This window comes from Alosa pseudoharengus, unplaced genomic scaffold (genome assembly GCF_046254945.1).
Source record: "Alosa pseudoharengus isolate Yale_2024_CS ecotype anadromous, Long Island Sound unplaced genomic scaffold, YU_APseudo_1.1 YU_APseudo_1.1_scf_21, whole genome shotgun sequence".
Taxonomy (NCBI): domain Eukaryota; kingdom Metazoa; phylum Chordata; class Actinopteri; order Clupeiformes; family Clupeidae; genus Alosa; species Alosa pseudoharengus.
This window is the reverse complement of record NW_027468674.1, coordinates 30110792-30134468: the sequence shown is the minus strand read 5'-3', so window position 1 is coordinate 30134468 and position 23677 is coordinate 30110792. Positions and strand designations below refer to the sequence as shown.

General features: G+C 45.3%; 1 protein-coding gene across 5 annotated transcripts in view; it reads right to left on the bottom strand.

Annotated features, from left to right (window-relative positions):
* The window catches only part of LOC143138117 (poly(ADP-ribose) glycohydrolase-like), a 56488-nt gene that overhangs the window by 14644 nt on the left and 18167 nt on the right, over window positions 1-23677 (bottom strand). For all 5 annotated transcript variants that reach the window (XM_076298565.1, XM_076298561.1, XM_076298562.1 and 2 more), the window contains 5 exons: window positions 22052-22206; window positions 17679-17758; window positions 17495-17555; window positions 17215-17290; window positions 12844-12991 (listed from right to left, as the gene is read on the bottom strand). In XM_076298565.1, coding sequence (XP_076154680.1) covers window positions 12844-12991; window positions 17215-17290; window positions 17495-17555; window positions 17679-17758; window positions 22052-22206 — 520 coding nt within the window. The remainder of the gene's footprint in view (window positions 1-12843; window positions 12992-17214; window positions 17291-17494; window positions 17556-17678; window positions 17759-22051; window positions 22207-23677) is intronic.

The following is a 23677-nucleotide window of genomic DNA, read 5'->3' as shown; positions in this document are numbered from 1 at the left end:
GTGGATTCTTGTAACTTCCATATAAAAAGAGCAGAGACTGGATAATAGATTTGAATATAACGTGGCCAAAAGCTATTGTAGCCTAATTATTCTTCCTGTTTAATAAATATCTCCAGATCAGTAATTACACCTATCTGCTCCGAAGTTTACCATACAACTAATGTATACTTGCATGAAGGAAACATCCCAAAACAATGGTACCCATATAATTGCTGTTGTTTTGAGTATTCCTCATGCAAGCATCATGTGATGCACAACCTTGTGAGCAATGTTAGCACTTAAAACATTGACTGTTTTGAAGAGCATGTAGAACAATAATAATTGTGATAATGATAATCATAATCAGACAGATCTCTGGCCCATCCTTAGAATGGGGCGGGGGAGTGGGAGGTGTGGGGATGTGGGTTCGTGTTGGTGGGCCCTATGACTTCAAAGTCTGCCATGACTGGGCCTCAAGTCAAAGAAGTTTGAGAAAAGCTGAACTAGGGAATGAGTGAGTGAGCAATGAGTAAGTGAGCGAGGGAGTGAATGAGAGAGTGAGTGAACTAGCGATTGAGTGGGTAAGTGAATGAGAGAGCGAGTGAACTAGTGATTAATTCACAATGGCTAATTTGTGGAGGAAAAAGCCCAGCAGAGTGGAGCCCTAAAAAGGTCAGACCTGCATCTCATCCCCTGCTAGTGGACATGTATGGAGAGAGAGAGAGAGAGAGAGAAGTGGAGAAGCGAGAGAGAGAGAGAGAAAGGAGATCGCTCCCAGGAGACTGTTCCCTCTGGCATAATGCTAATATCAGTGTCAAAGAGGAGATGAGGAGGCAGGAGAGACAAGAGGCCTGTCTGTGAGACGAATCCATCCACTGCTAATCATCCTCACATGGGGCACTGGGAAGAGGCACAGATGGAGTAAACCCCAAAAGAACCAAACAACCCAAACCACGCTACACACTAATAGCAATGTATATGTACATCTGTTGGTGCCATTATCAATCCGTATCCATTCTGCATGGAATGGTGGGAGAGAGGAAATGAAGACGAAGCTCCGCCCACTTGACTCAGCCCCTTCCACTCTGCTAACCACTCACAGACTTTTACGTCAGGGCTTCCTGAGGAAGCTGCCTTCGGTGATGGTCGCCAACTGTGACTCATCTCCCTTGAACCCACCGCCCCACCCCACCCCGCCCCACGCCAGCTCCCCACCCTCCTTCGTCCTATTTATACTCCTGACCGCCCTCATGGCAGCCACAGACACAGCAATCAAGGCAAATTCAATTACGTAGCCTGGCACTTTTGCAAATTTCTGAGGGGGCGGGAGGGAAGGGGGTGGGGGGGGTTGGACATCCATTAGTGCTCCCCCAACCCCCACCCCCCATATCATGATCCAATGGAGGTAGGGTGCAGCAGGGTTGGGTGGGGTGGTTGGGTGGGGTTGGGGGATCTTGAGTGATTTAGCGTCGGGCCGAGCCACAGTGTGGGGAGCCGCTGCCAATGCCGAGCAGGATTAATAAGGATGATGGAATGGGCCAGTGCATTAGTGAAGCAGGTCCCGGGCAGGTCTTCCTGCCGTAATGAATTGTGGGCCGGCGGTAATAAAGTTAAGTGCTGTAAGTGGAAGAGGCGGTGCGGATAGTGGTGCTGCTGGCGTGTGTGTGTGTGTGTGTGTGTGTGTGTGTGTGTGTGTGTGTGTGTGTGTGTGTGTGTGTGGAGGAGGAATGGGCTGGGTTGGGCTGGTCAAGACGGGCGTCTGAAGGTGACTTCACCGGAGACAGCTGCATAGGGACAGGCCCAACGGAAAGCTCCGGAATACTGATAAGGAGACATGAAGAAGAGACCCATGTTGGAAGAAGCTGAACGGAACATCGGCACTTTACCAGAACATGTATAAAGTGTGACATACAGCGACATGTAGATGGTATGCCAGGCTACAGCTGAGCAGGAAGTCTCTCATACATATTCCAGACGTGTCTTAAAGGAGGAGTTAGCCTGCGGCTAGCTGGTGGGGAGAGGATTTGACAAGAGATCTGGCACGGTGCGAGTCCATGGTGGTTTGGTGACACCTCATTTGCCTGGTCCATACTAATTAGAGTAGACTGCCTATGTTGGTTGTGGGATTCAACTAAATATCTGCATATATAAAAACACACAAAATACAAGACACAAAATTGAATGAAATGATGGATAGAACATTGAAATGTAAAATTGCAAATAAATACCCTGCATTTGTAAGTGATTTTTGTTGTGTATGTCTGGGAGCATTTGAGGATGCTGGTGTGATCAAGAGTGCTGGCTTGTCAGTGATTATGGTTTATGTGCACATTGCTTTTCATTTGTCACTTGTGTGTAAGAGAAAGGAGAGAGAGACAGAGCGACAGAGAGAGAGTGTGTGTGTGTGTGTGTGTGTCTGTCTGTCTGTCTGTCTGTGTTTGTGTGTGTATAAAGCATGTAAGGCTGCCTGCTGTGGGCTGACTGATGAACATGAGGATTCTCAGCAGGGAGTATCATCAACAGTAAACAAAATCCAGAGACGACTAACTGCTACAAAGGCATGTCATGTCCATTACCTTTCCCACTTTCAGACATGAAAACACCAAATACCGTACACACAGACTCTTCCTCCATCTCAAAAAAACACACCTAACCATACACCTGTACCTAGGGCCGTGCATTGGCCAGAATCTGACGGCACAATGTATATCACAATGTATATCACGATTCAATATGTTGAGATGCATGTTCTGATACTGTGTGTGACGTGATATTTTAACATTTTAACCTAATTTTAGAAAAGCTAAGATAGTATAAAGAAGAAACCACCATGTGCATAAAAATACTTAAGGTATCAAATTTAGTGCATAACAAATCTTAGGGCCCTATTTTAATGGTCTGAAACGGAAGTGTCTTCGCTCAAAACGCAAGTGACTTTGTGGGCGGATCTTGGGCGCTGATGCTATTTTACCGGCGGGATAATAGGCTTGTTTGACTTCGGCTGAGTCTGACTTGGTCTGGCTTACTACGTAAACGTGATCTTCAGAGGCTAGCCGGGAGGAGCTACAACAGAGGGCAGCTCATCCCGGACAGAAAGGCTACAGTCTGCCTGACGTGACTCGCGGGAGACATCGCGGGAGATATCGCGGAATGTTGTTTGCAATAAACACAGCAGAACTTTCATTCTTACTCATTAAAATGAGCATGATGACTGACGAAATAAATTCTTATGATGTAGTTTAAATAAACCACTGTTGTCATACAGTTAACAGGCCTGCATTGTAGCACATACATTCAATATCAAGTGTTTCCCCTATATGTGTGTCTATCTATTTAGCCAACAGCAGAAAATAACAGAATATCCAAACGTTTTCAGTAGGCTAGCCTACCATTGTTGCAGAAATCACGTATAAGAAGGTATCCCTTCGATTTCTGTTTATTTTCGCATATTCCAACATAAGGAAGCAGCATGAGCCTCTAGTCATAATCGTCATGAGGACATTCCTCCCAAATGGCCCTATCACGTCTTTGAACTGACGTCATGAGGGCGTGTTTCAGCTCGTGCAGCTCGTGGAAGGCAACTGCAAGATCTGTCTGCAGGCTAAGACTCCTGCGATATTTTAAGGCCATGTGACATGGTGTCATGGTGGTAACCAGGGGGTCAAGAGCGTGCAGATTAGCTTCGGCATGTTAGCATACGCCATTTTCAAATATGGCGCTGCATGGAGCATTTGGAACCAGCTCCATGCACGAAAATCCGTGTTGGGCACGAGCTCTCATGCGCGTACATGTTGGTGGGCGGGTACCTATCCGGCGGCTACAGCCAAACGTTATTTAGTGCGTATTTCTTGAGGATCCTATGAGAAGACGTGCATATTATGGTTGTTTATCCATCATATGAGAAATAAACAAATAAAGAAAATTGTATTGATCTTGTTTCGTTGTTGTTTGTCCCGAACAAACGTAGCCTAAACATGATTAAAGACAATAAATTACACAACAGCGGCATAAAGACCTTGTCTCGTTACACCATGGGTCTCCAACATGTTGCTCTCAACCAGAGGCTGAAGCACTAGGCTACTACATTTAAAGACAATTATTGCCGCGAGGCATTCCAGCCTACGAATTTAATAAAAAGTAAACCATGCATAATTAAAAAAAAACTCAATTTAGGCTACTCGCTATGCAATAAGGTTTCCATTAGAGCACAGCGTACGTTCAATGAATGAAAAAGGCCTTGTCTCGCAATAAACAGCTGGAAATTCCAACACTTTTTCAACTACACGAAACTTTACAGTGATCATCAAATACCCTCTAGATTTAAATGCCCATCAGCCTCAACATTTAACTATATAATAAAAGTCAAAAAGTAAATTAAATCCCATACCAAAACCGAAAATCGTCTGCGTTTCATAGCCTGGTATGCCGCTCCAAACAAAACGCATGTCTCACAATAACGTACAATGTAAGAAATAAAGGTCTGCCTCGAATAAGCCTACCTCAAATAAATACCTGTGCTTTGCAGCCTAAGTAAATAGCAGACCCTGGACATAATTTAGGATTTACGGAAATGCAATCATACGATGTTGGACGCCTGGCGATGCTCTGGCCGTCTACTGTGCCTCTGACACCGCTGCCTCATTTGGATGGTAACTCCACAGGTGAGCGCGAAGATTGGATGTCGTGGATGCGTAAGTAAACTGTTTTTTGCTGAGTCCGCAGACAACATTCTCTTTAACCGTTACTTTACCATCTGCGGTGTACAACTCAAAGTAAAGACACCACACTTTAGATGAGTTGGGGACGTAATTGTCCGCTCAGGCTGACCGTTCTGTGCGTTATCTTCAATACTATCTTCAATAATATTAAATATCTTCAATATTATTTTCAAAACAGGGTGGCTATTGAGGGCTCTGGCTCCAGTCATTATTGTGGCTACTGGCTATTATTGGCTTGATTTGGTCATGGGCCAACGCTAGAATATGTTTAGAGCACCCGCTATGAGATGGCAAACAATAAAATAAAAAACAAACTAATCATAGACTGTAAAAATGCGCTACACTTGGCACTAAAAACCGAATAGTTTATTTATAGTTCGACTACGGATATTTTACGTCAAGTTCGAATGCATATTTGCAGCAGGACAGCAAGCAGACCGCTCTTAGTAAGAGCCGCTGTGTTATCCAATGAAATTAAGTTGCGCTTCAGGGCGACTCCACTCGGACTCCATGCGCGTTCCCGAGCAACTTTTTCTTCTTCTTGTTACGTGGCAAGCAAAGTATGTGCATTATCGCCACCCTCTTACTGGAGGAAGACTCTCTTTTTACAGAATATCCAATAAAAATCGACGTGGTTCATACGTCATTTCTAGCTTTAGGACTTGGCGCATGGTCAGAGCCGACTGGCGCTGGATCCGAGCCCCAGTGTTCAACATGGCGTTGACTATGAATTGGCCGGATTTACTAGCCTAGCCTCCACCATTCATTTGTATGGAGGGCGGGACTTAGTCACTCTCTCCAGTTATATATAATACCTCCATGGTGGTAACAAAGATTGTTAAGGCGGAGCAAGATACTTCATCAGGAGCCACTTCCGGGAACCCGGATCGCACGAGGGGGGGGGTCAAAATCCCCCTTTATGCAGAGCAGAGGCAGCGACTGCTCCATTGAAGTCTATGGGCATAGCTCAGAATTTTACCACATATGCTAAGGTCTTAGTTCTATAGAGTTAGGAATGTGAATTTCGGGCACGTTTTCATGATCCTCAAACCCTTGTGAACATTTCAGGTACATTTTTAGCATTTTTGAGCATTCCAGTCTGGAGAAAATCGACTTTATATCAGGTGTGCGCTGGTTATTTATGCCGCTGCTGTTGGCGGGTTGCAACGTAAGCTCATCAATACGTCATCGACATGCCTCTTTATGCAGACAGGATTCGATCCCCATTTCGCGCCCATAGACATGAACTACGACAAAGTATCTTGCTCCGCCTTAACAATCTTTGGTGGTAAGTCCCTCCCTGGCTGACAGAAGTCGGACAGAATTTCTAACCAGTATGCATTGCGTCCATCCCAGTATGCATTGTGTTCAACCCAGCATGCATCACATCAAGTCAGATCTGCACAGATCTGCCGCAAGTCGAACTCCCCTATTGAATGTTGCGCAAATCTAAAATGGGGTGGTCTGAAGTAGCTACATTAATCATGGGTGTGGTTTGGGCGTAACGTGCAATAAACCAATCAGAGCGTCATCTCACATTCCCTTAAGGCACGCTTGTTCCATAGCTGATTGCTATTATGGTGGCGTATTTGCCAGGCGCAGCCAGGAGCGTTCACAGCGCTATAATCACTGTTCAGTTGGGAACAGTTAGCTATTGATTTTTCATCTTGACAAAATGTAATACAGAATTGTCACAAAGACTTACTTTCCGATGTTTTGGGATCATTCTCACTGAATCACGAGGTTATGAACGCATGGTGATATATTTGCAATGTACAATGTAATCTAACATTACCTCTCTATAGACAATGCATATCTTCCGTCAGTTAATCTCTTCTCTCCCGTGCTGCCGCTGGGGCATTTGGGTTAAATGGCATCGGCATGCAGTTCAACATCACGTCTCCTTAAGTCCTCTAACATTTCCTAATTTATGTCATCAACACATCAGTGATTCGTGAAAATGTGTAGGCCTACGCTAGATTTATGCCTATTTTTTCACATGGACACCACACTGATTTCCCTCGAGTGGTAATATTTTTCTTTGAAATGATGTATGGTTTACAGAAATGGGAACTACATTGTATAGATGAGAGGAGCTAAGTGTGCGTTGCGCAGCACAGGCGGCCAAGCAAGGGCTTCGTTTAGGACAACGCGTCGACGTAATCGATGACGTCGATGCAAAAAATACGTCGACGCAAAATATGCGCGTCGATTCGTCAAGCATAACGTGTGCTGCTTAATATTTTTATCAAAACCGGCCAGCACACATTGATGTTGTACTATTTAAATTAAACATAAGATAAAATAATTTCATTGAGCTGCACTTTTTACTCACACAGCCTTTCCTCGCCCTGCCCGCTCTCTCTCATAACGAGCCCGCTGCTCCTCCTCTGCATGTGCATTTAACAAGATATTCACGATTGTTGAAGGATTGTTGTTGCCACATAGAAGCACTGCATAGAACACAGTGGGCTAAATTGCTATTAAATCCGCTTAGCATCGTGACCACGCAGCGCAAATTTGTTCAAAACTGCTGCATTAAAGTTAAAGTAAACTCTGCTAAGGTCTTATCACAACATAGTACATTGAGGAGACTAAACTAAGTTAAGTTACAGTATGCAATCAAGCAGTATCTCAAAGCTAATGTTAGAATACTGTTTGGATGTCAAGTTTAGCATGCTTACTTACAGCTGCTTGTATTTCGTTACTCATGCAGGGCTCATTTTATTGACTCTGAATGTTTGCAAAATCCCGATGTAAATGGAAAGGTGTTTTCCAAGACTCAAAAGTGCTTGTCCCAAGGAAGTACGAACCGTTATTTGAACTAACTACGTTATGAATTGCATAAACACATCAGCAGCCTTTTAAATGTGTTAATGTTAATTGCAAGACGTCTTAAAGTGACAGGCACTCAATTAGACCTATACACTACTGAACTTTATTGAATGCTACCTCTGACTAAGAATGCATTACTTTGCACTTGTATAGTCTTTTATTTTGGAATCTTAAGAGCAATAAACATATATTGCAATGTTAAAGAATTCATGTTTAATTCATTCAGATATGTAAATAAACATGTATAAGTTGCTATTAGCCAATGAATGAGGAGATAATCGATAATCGAATCGAATCGAAATCGAATCGGACTGAAAAAATGAATCGTTAGATTAATCGATGCATCGAAAAAATAATCGCTAGATTAATCGTTTAAAAAATAATCGTTTATCCCAGCCCTAGCTTCGTTTAAGTTGACCTAACTTTCAACTCTGCACAGTATCCCATTAACTGCGTGACAGTAGACTATTTACAATATTTTCTGTAAAGCAGAGTTTGTAAACACATTATCATCAACTTAATTCACGCACAACATTTATTTGAGCAGGAGAGAGAATAACAATGAATGGATGCAGCAACTACAGAAATTGTACAGAAATTGTAACCATACTTGCTGCTTTCTTGTACTATCTGTTGCTGGTTAACAGCACATGAAAAGCTGATTTAAGCTAATTCACTAACTCAAGACTTCAAGGCCATCATGGATATAAAACGTTTTTTGAAAATAACGAAAGGATGGAGGGAACATAGGAAAGCTTGGAGTTATTTCAGATGGGCTACAACAAGGTAGGCAAAATTATGGTGCTTAAAACCTTACACAACGGTAAATTGGAACAAAACTAAAAGTAACTTTAGCCTTTATAGGGCTGTAGCCTATAAAGTTGTCCAGATTAATAGGTCGTAATTAGGCGTTGTTGTAAAGATATTGCATGTAGATGTTGTACTTTATAGGCTACTAAATATTTAGGTCACCAATGCACGAACAAAACCGGGAAATGGACAAATATTATCAAGGCTTTGAATGTTTCCGTCTGTGCACGGGGGTGTCTGTAGATTGGTGTGCCACGCATTAATTCATGCAGGCCTGTGGTCATGCATGCGCCCTTAAAATAGCATCTGCATTTTCGCCACAGACTTTAGACCAGGGAGTTCCTGGTCTGTGGCGGAATTGTTTTCTGAAACTGCAAAATATCAACAGTGAACGTTTGCGCCGGAACACGCCCCGTCTTTTCGCTGAACCGCCCCCGTGGGCGCAATCGAATTCCCTAATTTACAGGCATGTACCTGTGGAGGAAAAATTCCAATATGCGCTGACTGCAAAATAGGAAAGACAAACGCGCGAGTATACAAAGTCAATTGCGCCGGGACGGAAGATAGAGCCCACAATGTGTTTATATGGAGGTTAAAGCTCACGTTGGACTTTGTAAAGCATCTTAAGCAGGCTTGGAATTTCATCATTCTGGGGGCAAGGCCACTTGGCCTTCAGTTGGGCATATTTGGTGGGGGGCACAAAGGCCACATGTCAGGGCACCAAGGCCAAAGTTAACTATACAGTAGTAGGCTATAAAAATGATCAAAGTTGTATTACAAAAAAAGTTACAAATGTGTAACTCTTAGTCAGCTGTCCTCTGATTTACCAATATCTAGGCGATATTTGTAACATTTATTTTGTATTTGGCCCGTTATGAAATCATGTGGAACAATTTAAACACATTGTAAAATTCAAAACTGGATTACTCTGGAACTGTACAGGGGACTGCTTTACACCTTTGTGTTCGGTAAGGTCTCCTGTTTATTCTGATATATGGTTTGTCATGTGTTAAAAGAAAGGTTCGTAAAGTATTCCACCGAGATGAATGGGTAGGGAGATCATGGGATGCAAAACCTTCAGTAGAATGTATGATTAAATTGAATTATATTATTTACTTTTCTCTCGAACCGTTCAACACAGCAATTATCGGCTAACATCGTTTAAAAGCTGAGAAGAAGCTCTTTCATGTGATACTTGTGATGTCTGTGTGATGAATAGGCTACTTTGCGAGTAGTTAAATTGAGAATGGGTGAATTTGGACGCACTTTCTTTCTTGCGCTGTCACTTTTTCCACTGCGTAAAAGACTAAATTAATTTGCGCTGTGAATGCTAAGATAATTTTGACAGGCCACAGGCTAAATAAAAATCGCTATTAGTAGGACGAATGAAGCAGAAAATTGAAAGAAGGGGGCACCAAGGCCACCGTGGCCTATAAACCTCTGATTTTCAAAGGGGCCTCACGGCCAACCCAAGGGGCTACGACGGCCATGGCCGTCGTGGCCGCCGTGAAATTCCTACCCTGATCTTAAGACAAAACCATATGTTCTGACACCAAATAGAATTGAACACACTGTTCCTTCAGTGCCATTGCCAGACACATTAAAATACAAACACGCTGGCTTTGCCACAGGCCTGCACATTGCATCAATCAAAATACAAACAATCTTACAGGCAGCGATGAGGGTCAGGGAAATCTAAACCACTGAAGATACAACAAATGCACATCATGTCAATACACTGGTCTTCACTAAGTCACACAGACCTCTCACAAAACCAACAGACATTGTGTCAACACATCAGTCCTCACAGAATCACACACATACCTGTACGTATAACCACAACGCCTTTGCCTCATCATTGCACCAACCCTCACATTCTCCCTCGACACCACACCATACCGGCAATATCACCAAGAGGGCCACCACACCACACAGGCAATATCACCAAGAGGGCCACCACACCACACCACACACAAAGGCAATATCACCAAGAGGGCCACCACACCACATAGGCAATATCACCAAGAGGGCCACCACACACACAGGCAATATCACCAAGAGGGCCACCACACACACAGGCAATATCACCAAGAGGTCCACCACACCACACCACACACACAGGCAATATCACCAAGAGGGCCACCACACACACAGGCAATATCACCAAGAGGGCCACCACACACACAGGCAATATCACCAAGAGGGCCACCAGTCACAAAGGTCTACACAGGAAGCATTGGCTTGCTGTGTATGGCTGTATTGTTTGTGAAAAGCTTCATGGCTTGCCCGGCTTGGGAGACCGGAATCTCAGACCTTAATATCATTAAAAAATGTCTTTAGTCTAAGAGACGACACAGACGACGGACGAGGCAGAGTCAGCAAAGGGAGAGCGGGTAAATAAAGTAACATCCTTTATAGGGTGTGTGTGTGTGTGTGTGTGTGTGTAGAAGTTGCCCCAGGATAAGATGCTCACCCACACACCCACACACAAGACTACCTCCTTTTCTCTCTCTCTCTGTCTCTCTCTCTCTCACACACAGACATAGACACACACACACAGAGACACTCTCACTCACTCACTCACTCTCTCTCTCTCTCTCTCTCTCTCTCTCTCTCTCTAAGTGGGGTGCTTTTGTGTGCGGAGTGCCATCCTTTCACTTCACTTATGGGATGCAATCAAAAGTGCCCTTCCAGCAGGGGAGAACACGTGTGCGAGTGCACGCCAGAGAGAGAGTGAGAGAGAGTGAGAGAGAGTAGGGCTGAAAGAAAGGCAGAAAGAAAGAAAGAACAAAAGAAAAAGAAAACGGAGTAAGGGAGAATCAGAGTGGATGAAGAAAGTGAGACATCTTTGAGCTCTCATCGACTTGTGACGTTAGTTCAGAACTGTCAACATTTCGAAAGAAATAAGTTGAAGCATATTCTAGTTAGCCTGCTGAGACGGCACTCTCTGTTATAATGTAAACAGAATGGACAGAAGATGAAAACTGGACAGATTTCCGATTTAAAGTATAAGGTTATCCATAAGGTCTGTATTCCATGGTCTTGGAGAATCTGCATTATCTGCAGAGCACACTATGAAAGTGCTCAGTGATCGCAGAGACAGGATGAAAAGGCTATAGATTAAACTCGTATAGGATTAACTGATGGTGGTGTTTTCTGTAAGCGTGTATTGTGTGTGTAAGTCCACCCCCCCCCCAACTAGCTGTCACTTTGACTGACATGTTTTCCCCAGTTTGTTTTCATGCGGTGGACTGCATATTCTGATGTCATTACCCAGGTGGAAAGGGCACTAAGTCTGCCTTAATATGGTGGAGGCACTGTCTGGTTCTTAAACATGATAATTAGACACAATGTTTTAGTCAGGAGTGCAAAAGCAAAGAAAACTGTCTGTCTGACAACAAACATTTCAACAAAAAAAGTCCATCACAATGATCTGCTAAACCAATTCTGATTCCCAGTGCTGTGGCCTAGACATCGGTCTGTCTAGAGAGCCAGATCAGAGAGCAGTCAGATCTAAGTGGATTTTCAGTGTCAGCTGCATGTCCTGTTTAAACCTTCACCCCTACAAGAGCCCATTGAAGATAATCAGACGAGGTCTGACAAGCGGCTCAGAGAGCTGTGCGGCATCCTTGCCTCTTCTCCAGTCTGGTAGCCACAGAGCTGGACAAGACTGGGTGGTGACTGACCAGAACTAAAGAAATGAGGAGACTAGAGGAGGCTAGAGTCTGAATCAATGTGACAGAGAGAGAGAGAGAGAGAGAGAGAGAGAAAGACAAAGAGAAAAAGAGAGAAAGAGTTGAGGGGGGGGGGCACAGTCAGACGGATAGTCAGAGAGAAAAAGAGAGAGAGAAAGGGACACGTAGAAGGAAGTGATTTCAAGGCCACCGTCCTTAAGACTCCTCCTGCGTTCAGATTTTAGGCTCTGATTGGTCTGGACAAAGGCATTAATTACTCCCCATTAGTCAAGAGGATTTTCATTGGATGCTGCATAGTGCACAAAGGTGGGCTTGAATGGCAGCACTCCTACCACCTGATTGGTAGGGACTCTGCATCATAGAGTGGTCATTGGCTGAGAGACTGCTGAGGTGTGCACATAGGGTAATGTGTACACTGTCCCGTTTCAGGCGGGAGGTGCCACGTGTGTCCCGTTCTGGTCATCACGCCATGGCCACACCACGCCACGCCAAACGCCAACGTTTCCACGTGAGTGCAATATAGAAAGGCGTGCATGAGCATGTGCAGAGGTGTGTGATTTTATGTGTGTGTCACGGTCTACGTAAGAAAGTAAAGTGTACAAAAGTGAGTTTTTGTGAGTGTGTCTGTGTGTGTGTGTGTGTGTGTGTGTGTGTGTGTATAAGTTAATGATAACTAATCAGTAATGTTGAGTTGGTGAGCATGGTAAAGGTAGTGGTAGTGTGTGTGTGTGTGTGTGTGTGTGTGTGTGTGTGTGTGTGTGTGTGTGAAAGAGATGTTGATGGTGATGATGATCACGATGACTAACCAGTGATGATGAGGCACTCGTTGGACAGCAGGGACTCTGTGAAGAGTCGTGAGACGATGAGCTCGGGGTTGATCAGGAAGCGGATCTCCTCCTGAACCAGGCCAGCGGCCGTCACTCCACCTCCCACAAACCTGTTAGCAAAGTCCACCTGAGGAGAAGAGCAGGGGAGAGCAGAGAGAAAGGGGGAGGGAGGAGAAGAAAGGGAAGGAGGAGAGAAGAAAGGAAGGGAGGAGAGAAGAGGGGAAGAAGAGAGAGGAGCAGAGAGGGGAGAGGAGAGAAAGAGAAAGGAGGAGAGATGAGCAGAGGAGAGGTGGAAAGAAGAGGAGAGGAGACATGAGGAGGAGTGGTTTAAAACTCAAAAACTAGTATACATCGCACAGTGGAGGGTATATGGCGTGAACAACACGTTTCGCAGTTTGCTTCTTCAGGCTCACGTTCCACGCTCACTTATTAAACCATTATCACACATTCTCACAGCGTTACATAAGCATGATCCTCAAACCAAACCCTCCATCACAAAGCGTACATCACATCACCTCACATGGAGAGAGGAAGACAAGAGAGGAAGAGGAGGAAAGTGAATAGATGATGGAGAGGTTGAAGAGAGGGGAGGTGACATTAAAGGGGGGTTGCAGACAGAAAAAGGGAGGAATGAAAGGGAGAATAATAAAAAGAAAGAAGAGAAATGGTAAGAAAAGGCATAACCAATCACAGCGTGCAGGAAGGGAACACCACTTCCTCATATCCACCCTCTGCTCTATGGGACTTTACACAGAGCCAAAGGCAGGCACAGAGAGGACTCGCTACTGGCAAAGGCTGAATCAACATCAAGCTTTTGGCTCACTGCCCACCCCCCCCACCCCTTCACTCCTCTAGCCCTGACCACTACACACACACACACACTCTCCTCTCTTACCCTAGACCCCAGGCCCCCAGAGGCTGGGGGGGTGGGGTGAGAGAGAGATAGACAGAGAGAGAAAGAGAGAGAGAAAGAGAGAGGAAGGGACAGAGAGAGACAGAGAGAGAGAGAGAGAGAGAGAGAGAGAGAGAGAGAGAGAGAGGTGGCAGGAGATGGCACTGTTCCGAAAAAGTCGGTGGAGACTGACTGGGATATACTGTCATGGGCTAAACTGGGACAGCATCTCGCCTTTCGCCCTTCTCAAACACACACACACACACACGCATGCATGCATGGATGCACGCATGCAAACACCCACAGAAATACATCTTTCTTGCACACACCAACATCTCGACTCTCCCCTCTCAAACATACCTCTTTGTGTTGTCAACTCATCAAAGATGCCCCTTCTACACACACACACACACACACACCAGCACCCATCTCTGACCCCAACCCTCTTCTGACACCCCTCACACTCTACTCTCACCCATGAATTTAGAGGAGTGTGTGTATGTGTTTATCTATGTGTGTCTGTGTATGTTTGTCTGTGTGTGTGTGTGTGTGTGTGTGTGTGTGTGAGTGAGTGAGTGTGAATGGAGGGGGGGCACCCCAGAATCACTGGAGTGTGGCCCACAGCTGTCAATCACTGTGAAACAGACAGCAGTGAACAGGGGAGGAGGTGAGAGGGGCGGGGGCACGACGCCTGACTGACACTGACAGACACAGTCAACACAAACACAAATAAAAACAGAGTCCTCGAGCACACGTAAGCGCGCACACACACACACCAACGCATTTACATACACACTCTTGTGATGACTTGCATATCAATGCATGCTTTGCTTTCACATGAATGAGCAAATGCAACACAAGCACGTTCACACACACACATTTCTGTTAATAACATGCATCTATCCACACAGACAAAAAAACACTGCTCTGGTGGATGCACATGCATACATGTAAGGACATACACACATGCATGCAAAGAGACACACACACACACACACTCACTCCAAAAGTCTCATGCACACACTTGCATGCACCCTGCTTTCGGGCTCTCTGGGGTGCGCGCACACACACACACAGACGTGTAGTGTGGCGGGGCAGTCCTGTCTCGCCCCTGAGTATGAGCCTTCAGTGAACGTGACACACGCGTCTCCCCTCCGGCACCCACGTCGGCTGTCGAGAGCCCCACAGCCACTGAGGAGCTGCCCGACAATCTCACACACACACACACACACACACACACACACACACACACACACACACATACAGGAGCTGCCCGACAATCTCTCACACACACACACACACACACACACACACACACACACACACACACACACACATACAGGAGCTGCCCGACAATCTCTCACACACACACACACACACACACACACACACACACATACAGGAGCTGCCCGACAATCTCACACACACACACACACACACACACACACACACACACACACATACAGGAGCTGCCCGACAATCTCACACACACACACACACACACACACACACACACACACATACAGGAGCTGCCCGACAATCTCACACACTCTCACACACACACACACACACACACACACACACACATACAGGAGCTGCCCGACAATCTCACACACACACACACACACACACACATACAGGAGCTGCCCGACAATCTCACACACACACACACACACACATACATACAGGAGCTGCTCGACCATCTCACACACACACACACACACACACACACACACACACACACACACACACACACATACAGGAGCTGCCCGACAATCTCACACACACACACACACACACACACACACACACACACACACACACACACATACAGGAGCTGCCCGACAATCTCACACACACACACACACACACACACACACACACATACAGGAGCTGCACGACCATCTCACACACACACATACAGGAGCTGCCCGACAATCTCACACACACACACACACACACACACACATACAGGAGCTGCTCGACCATCTCACACACACACATACAGGAGCTGCCCGACAATCTCACACACACACACACACACACACACACACACACACATACAGGAGCTGCTCGACCATCTCACACACACACACATACAGGAGCTGCCCGACAATCTCACACACACACACACACACACACACACACACATACAGGAGCTGCCCGACAATCTCTCACACACACACATACAGGAGCTGCCCGACAATCTCACACACACACACACACACACACACACACACACAGGAGCTGCTCGACCATCTCACACACACACATACAGGAGCTGCCCGACCATCTCACACACACACACACACAGGAGCTGCCTGACAATCTCACTCACACACACACACACACACAGGAGCTGCCTAACAATCTCACTCACACACACACACACATACAAACACACACACAAACAGACATAGAGGAACTGCCTGGCAATCTGCCACACACATACACACACAAGCTAGCCAGCAATCTCACACACACACATACACACAGGAGCTGCCCTCACCAATCTGGCGCACACACACACACACACACACACACACACACACACACACACACACACACAATCTCTTGTACACGCGCGCACAGGCAGGCAGGCAGGCACACACACACACACACACAGAGAGAGAGAGGAAGTGCCCGAAAGCCTGACACACTGTGGCAGCCGAGGGAGAGAGAAGCGGACATGACAAGAGTGAGCGGAGAAGAGGAGAAAAGAAGAGAGGAGAGGGGAGGAGAAGAGAGGGGAGGAGAGGGGAGCAGAGGAGAGGAGAGGGGAGGAGAGGAGTGGGGAGGAGAAGAAGAGCAGAGAGGAGTGGGGAGGAGAAGAGAGAGGAGGAGAGGAGAGGGGAGGAGAAGAGAGAGGAGGAGAGGAGAGGGGAGGAGAAGAGAGAGGAGGAAAGGAGAGGGGAGGAGAAGAGAGGGGAGGGGAGGAGAAGAGAGGGGAGGAGAAGAGAGGGGAGGAGAGGAGAGGGGAGGAGAAGAGAGGGGAGGAGAGGAGAGCAAAGGGGAGGAGAAGAGAGGAGAGGACAGAAAAGAAGAGGAGAGGGGAGCAGCAGCGCTGGGCTGACAGGATCACATCTGATCAGAGAGACTGGAGCGCTGCTCTCCTTGGAGTGGGGAGAGAGAGACAAAATTAGCGGGAGAGAAAAATAATTAAAATAAGGAGAATTCCTGTGTCCTCACACAGAGGGAGTTTTTCTGCCTAGAAATTGAGTGTGTGAGAGATTTTGCATGATCAGCAAATTCCATTACTAAACTTCATGCAAATAAGTGTTACATGATTAATAAGTGTTGATCATTTCCAACTCATAATTTTAGAGTGTTGCTGAAACACGTGTTTTTTCCACACAGTGGAAGCCTTTGAACAGTTAAAAAAAACAGATCAGACAGCTGGGCAGTAAGTCCTTGCTGTTTACACTGGTTGTACATCAGCTCCAGATTTGAATTTTCACCTGAAGCATCCCGTGACCCTGGTCTTCAATGGTGCCCTCACAGGTGATGTGAAGCCGGGTAAGTCTCTGCTGCGAGCTGAAACAGGCAAACAAAGCACATGAACACAAAACAAACACATATTTCTCCGTAATACAAAAAGTATTTTGGTACAATGTTTAAGAAATAGCCCCAAATCTGAACATGAACTGAATGTTTTGAGCTCTAGGCCATATGGCTTCAGTCTTATCTTACGTCTAAAACTGAGTGCTTTTGACAAGCGTGCTTAAGAGAAGTCCATACCTTTCCCAATCTGGAAATCTGTTGAGGCATTGCCTAGTGAATGTTACTAGTCCAGTGGGCACTATGGGAATGAGGAACAGAGATTTCATAAGTGAGAAATAAATATGCTCATTCCTTTTTCATTGTAAACTTGAATAAAACAAGTAAGTGAAACAGTAAGTGAAAAGTGCAATAATAGCCTTACTGTTTTCAGTGACTTGTTTGAAATACCAGAGGAGAGTTTTCAGCTTCTCCACTTTTCTGGGTGAGGAGCCTTCAAACAACCTGAGAGAGAGAGAGAGAGAGAGAGAGAGAGAGAGAGAGAGAGAGAGAGAGAAAACATCATATTACCAGGGCATTGCTAAGAAAAATGTCAGAAATGTTCAAAGTTGTTTACAATTAGCAGGGAGTAGCTATCAAATGCAGATGTACAGAGACTGGAGTTGACCCAGAAGTCTGATTAAAAGAAAGATTTCTTCTCAAGAGCTTTTGGGCTATTAGAGTGGTATATTCCAAAAACATAGGTACTGTATATATTTTCAAATGATTGTGACCCAGGACCCACCTTGCCAAATAACAAAAGCAAGTTGAGGATCATACAAAAATAGTATTTCATAAATGGTCAGAGACCAACTTCATGTTTTTTCAGATGTCAAAATGTGAGCTTTGACAAACAGGAGAGTAATTACTGAGTAATTACTGGAGATGGCAAACTGGAGATGGCCACATGCACTAATCCCTCCCTCCCCCAACACACACACGCACACACACACACACACACACACACACCTCCCCCACCCCATGGTGGGCACACTAGGGAACAGCCCTGGGCACAGTGGCACAAAGGTCTGCGTGTGAGTCTCTGTCTGTCTGTGTGTGTGTGTGTGTGTGTGTGTGTGTGTGTGTGTGTGTGTGTGTGTGTGTGTGTGTGTGTGTGTGTGTGTGTGTGTGGAGGGGGGATACACTCATGTGCCACTTCACAGCACTCACACAAAAACACACAGAGAGGAAAAAGGAGAGAGCGTGTGAGAGGGGAAAATATGGACAGGAGGAGAGAAAAAACGAGATGAAGATGGAGAGAGAGAGAGAGAGAGAGAAAGACTAAGGGGGTGGGGGAGGAAGCAAAATAGAGTGAATAACAGAAAAAAGAGAGGGGGAGAGAGTGTATTCTGAGCATGCACCCTTGGGGTACATTAACAAATCCAACAGTCAAAGGTAGAGAGATAAAAAGTCTTCTATTTTTTCATCACAAAGAGAAGGGAGGCAACATGTGTGTACATGTTTGTGTGGGTGCTTGTGTTTGTGTAAGAGAGAAAGATATAGAGAGAGAGAGAGAGAGAGAAAGAAAGAGAGAGAGAGAGAGAGAGAGAGTGAGTGGATGCCAGTTTGAATTGGGGTGCTTTCTGTGTGGGGCAAAGGCAGAGTTTAGAACTGTGTGTTTGTGTGTGTGTGTGTGTGTGTGTGTGTGTGTGTGTGTGTGTGTGTGTGTGATTCCAGGGTGAGAAGACTTTGGGTGGGACGGGTATGTGGTGATGGGGCAGAGGCAGCAGTAAAGTGTGTGTGTGTGTGTGTGTGTGGCACTAAAAGCCCCTTGGGGAGGAGCGAGAGCTCATTCATCTCCGGTCCACTCCAGCTTTCATCTCTGCTCTCCGTCATGGACGCCGCGGGGCGAGAGAACGAGAACGAGATCGGGCCAAGCGTCACATTGGCCCAGGAGAGAAGAAACGTGCCTCTGACATGAACCACCGAGGCCGCGCTGCCATGCTGCGTGGAACACTGGGACCTCTCCATCAGCATAACGGGCAGTTGTGGAGGGATGGACAAAGAGATGGAGGGATGGATGGATGAATTAATGAACAAATGAACGAATGAACGAACGAACGAACGAACAAATGAATGAATGAATGAATGAATGAATGAATGAATGAATGAATGAATGAATGAATGAATGAATGAATGAATGAATGAATGAATGAATTTGACTGCATCAAAACATTGCATAATAACATGTGTCTTTGATAATGCAAAGAGGAATGGGCAGCGATGAATTCACAATACGATAAAATATTCACATTTGAAGTACTACACATTTGAATTCACATTTGAATCCTCACTTGAATGACACATATTGTATGTGCAGTATCATTAGAATTGTATAAAACTAGCCTGAATTCTATTAAAAATTTGAGTCTGGTACCGCTCCATTGGGACGTGATTATGGGTCGTGTTTCAACCGACACAGGGGAAAAATGCTTCTGCACGAAATTGGATAAACCTACCCAATCATAGCAACGAAATATGCGAATCCTGTAGGGAGAACAGACAAAAACACCTTTCTCGACAAACGCCCCAATCACTGTTTTCTGTTCACTTTTTTAAGTATCTTGCACAACAGATGTGATGTTGAAATCTAAACATCTAGCTTCTCTACTTTTACAAACAATATCAACTCATGTGTGCTCAGGTGACATGAATGACTGGAGAGTACCGTATTTCAAGAAATACTGAACCAGTTCACAGACTTTCTGGATCACAATAACAAGAACAAATGTTGCCCCCACACCTCGTCACACAACCACACCGCCCCTCACACTAGAAACAACTGGCCTCCAACAGCTATGGCTAGGGACACATAGACCCTTACTGTTGAACTCACTGGTTATCCTTGATTATGGGCCAGAGGATTTAGATTGATCATTGGGTCCAACATAAAAGCAGTAAAAAAATACACAGTCCTAATGGAAGCAGAGCAGGGCAAACCGAAAAAGAACCACAGACACCTGATTCTTCATAAAGTTAGGACAAGGATACAAACATAAGACTCCAACATCTTAAATCATTGGGATCTTTAAGTCAGAAAACACAGTGTCCCTCCACACACACACACACATACACACACAAAGCTGGCCCTGGCCCACCATGGTCAGAGCTTCCCCATCTGGATCAATGTTAATTGGATTTTCTCCTCCATTTCAGTAATCGCAACAGGGGAGCTGTGGAGACGGCATGCCTTGGCGTCCGGACGTGATTGGTGGATGTGAGTGGGACGAACCCCCTTAAGAAATTACTGCGAGCGGGGAATTGCATTACATTAATACTCCAACATCTCGAGCTGACATCGTGGTCACAGAGAAAAGGCACTCATGGTGAAGACGGGAATGGATGGATGAATAAAAGAATGAATGGATGGATGAATGGAAGGATGGATGAATGAATGAATGAATCGATGGATGGATGGATGGATGGATGGATAGATGGATGGAAGGATGGATGGATGGATGGATGCAATTGCATTAGACAATCATCCAGCTGTCAAAATTCTTGAATGAAAGGCACCCACAGTAGACAGAAGTTAGGATGGATGGATGGGTGGGTGGATGAACAAATGAATGAAGGGGACTGCATTAGACAACAAAAACCCAACCACTTATCCTTTTGTGGCTATCCGATCTTAAAGGTTAAACTTCTCAAGTAAAGACACGTACTATAAACGGAGAGAGGGATGAATGAAGGGATGAATGAATGAATGAATGAATGAATGAAGCAGATTGCATCAGACAACAACAACCTAACCACTGACCATTTGGAGTTGTCAGAGCTTAAAGGTCAAACTTGCAGGTCAAAAAACAAAAGCATCATTCTTTCCCACATGAGTTATTCAAAGCAAACTGTCAAAAATAGGTCATTATGTGTAAATAACTTGGTGCATAAATTGGTATATGTTTCACCAGCTCCATTCATCAGTCCAAGTGAGACCTGCTGCACACCTGGCTTTAGGATAAGGACCATGCATTATCAACACCTAACGATGAACCCAACTGGTCACCTCTTTAAATAGACAACACAGTGGTTTATCAGAGGAGTTCATCAGTGGGGGGAAAATCAATGAGCTCCTTAAAGAAATTCTCCCAGCAGGACGGCTGTTCCTGGACTACCAAACACATCCTCTGTCCGCTGTCTCACTGTGAGCTGCACACCCCACCTGATCTTTACTTAGCAGCAGAATGTGAGGATCAAACTGGCTCTTTAATCAGCAGCAATATATGAGGATCGTAATTGATCTCTGACAAGCACCAACGTGTGAAAACCAAAACCTGATCTTAAAAGCAATATATGTTTACATGTATTCATTTAGCTGATGTTTTTATCCAAAGCAACTTACAGAAAGAGGAAATATACAAGGACCAAACCTGATCCTAAAAGCAAAGGGCCAAAAGGGCCATTTCATAGCTGCTCATTCCATAGCAGCAGCATGTGAGGACAAAACTGACATTTCTAGATATTTGATGGGTTTACACACCAGTTAATCAAACACATCCTGTATGCTGAATGAATGAACTACAAATGGGTGTCAATTATTTTGTTCACAATGAATACATGTTATTTATGTTTAAGACAAGAGTCATTCCAGTGATGGTGTGATAAAAGGGACAATTTCATTAAGAGGGGCACATCAAAACAGACTAATAATCTGACAGTCTGACTGTAAACACACACACAAACACACGCACACACACACACACACACACACACACACGATCAACAAAGCCAGAGGGTCAACATGGTCACCAGTGCTACCTGCAGAAGTTGATGTCAGGGTAGTTGAAGTACTCGGACTTCCTGGAGTTGCGTCGGGGGAAAGTGCAGAAGAAGGCGTTGGCCAGGAGACAGGCCACCTGCTCCTGAGACAGCGTGATGGAGTGGCTCTGTCCGGCCTTCAGGAGGGGCACTGGCTAACAAGAGATAATATCACCGTGAGCAGGGGTCAGTGTGTGTACTGTATGTAGGTGTGTGCATGTGTGTGTGTCTGGAGTCGGCACGCTGATAAGGAGAGGTCAGTGTGTGTGTGTGTGTGTGATTTGTTTAGGACTATGAAAGCTTTAATTACATTTGGGCTAATTAGCAGGGGAGCTAATTGGAGCCCTCTCTAGGGGCCACTCCAATCAGATGGCTTCATTACCCACTCAAGGATACTTGTGCTCTCTCCGACCCCTCCCTCCCTCATACACCATCTCTCCCTCTCTCATTCTTCCCCTCCCCCTCTCTCATACAGCATCTCTCCCTCTCTCCATCTCTCCCTTACTCCTTTCTCATACACCATCACCCCCTTTTTTACTCATACACAATCTCTTTTTCTCTCCCTCTCCCCAAATCTCTCTCTTATATCTCTCCATCGTTCTTTCTCGCTCCTTCTCTGTGCAACCTCTCTCTCCATCCTTCTCTCTCACTCCTTCTCTGTCCAACCTCTCTCTCTCTGCCTCCCTCCCATTTCCCCAGAGGATAGCATCTCTGATTGGAGCCACTCAGATGACTGCTCCAGATATGTGTGGCAGTGCTTCCTCTGCTAACTCCTATTCAAACATTTAGCGATGTGCACTAATTCACGCTAATTTTATGCAGTTCAGACTCTGGGGACCAAATAGCTAGGCTGGAACTTCCTTAGGCTGGCTCTGAAATTCAGTTTGGAGTGAGCAACTGATATTCTGGGCAGCCTACACACACACACACATACAGAAATGTGGGTTGGACAATTCATAAATTAGAAAATATATTTTACTCAATTCACGTAATAAGTACAACAGAAAATATTGTCTACTAATACATTACTAAGCTGCCAAACAAGGATTGAATTGCATTTCATTACATAAGCTCGAGTCCATTTGGATATGAGCTACTGGGGATATTACACACAGCTGAAATCAATCCCCACAGCCACAAAGTGGACTGCCTACCTGCCTCTGAATTGCGGCAAACCAGTTTAGACAGTAGAGGCGATGTTACACTAATGACTTGCTAGAGAGTATTGAAATGAGGGAGGGAAAAGCATTGGATGCTTTTTCTTCCCCTAAATGTCAGAGAAATTACAGAAAAACCTTGACCAAGGCCCTCATCTGTCTGTCTGTAAGTGTGTGTGTGTGTGTGTGTGTGTTTGTGTGTGTTCCAGCACGTCTCGAGGCTCATTATTCTCACTACCTGGTTCTCTTTCTCTCTCTCTCTCTCAGACATGAGACAAGTAGCTGGGACGGGCGCTGCACTGTGCACACCATAGAGGCATATAAATCTACCTGATCAAGACTACTCCATTTTCACTCTCAGAACTGCGTGGTTCCCAGAGTTACCCATGACTTCGAGACTATCTTGGATTGGCCGACATGTCACATTGGACTTGAAGGGGGTAGGAGGTAGGGGGAATCACTTACTCCT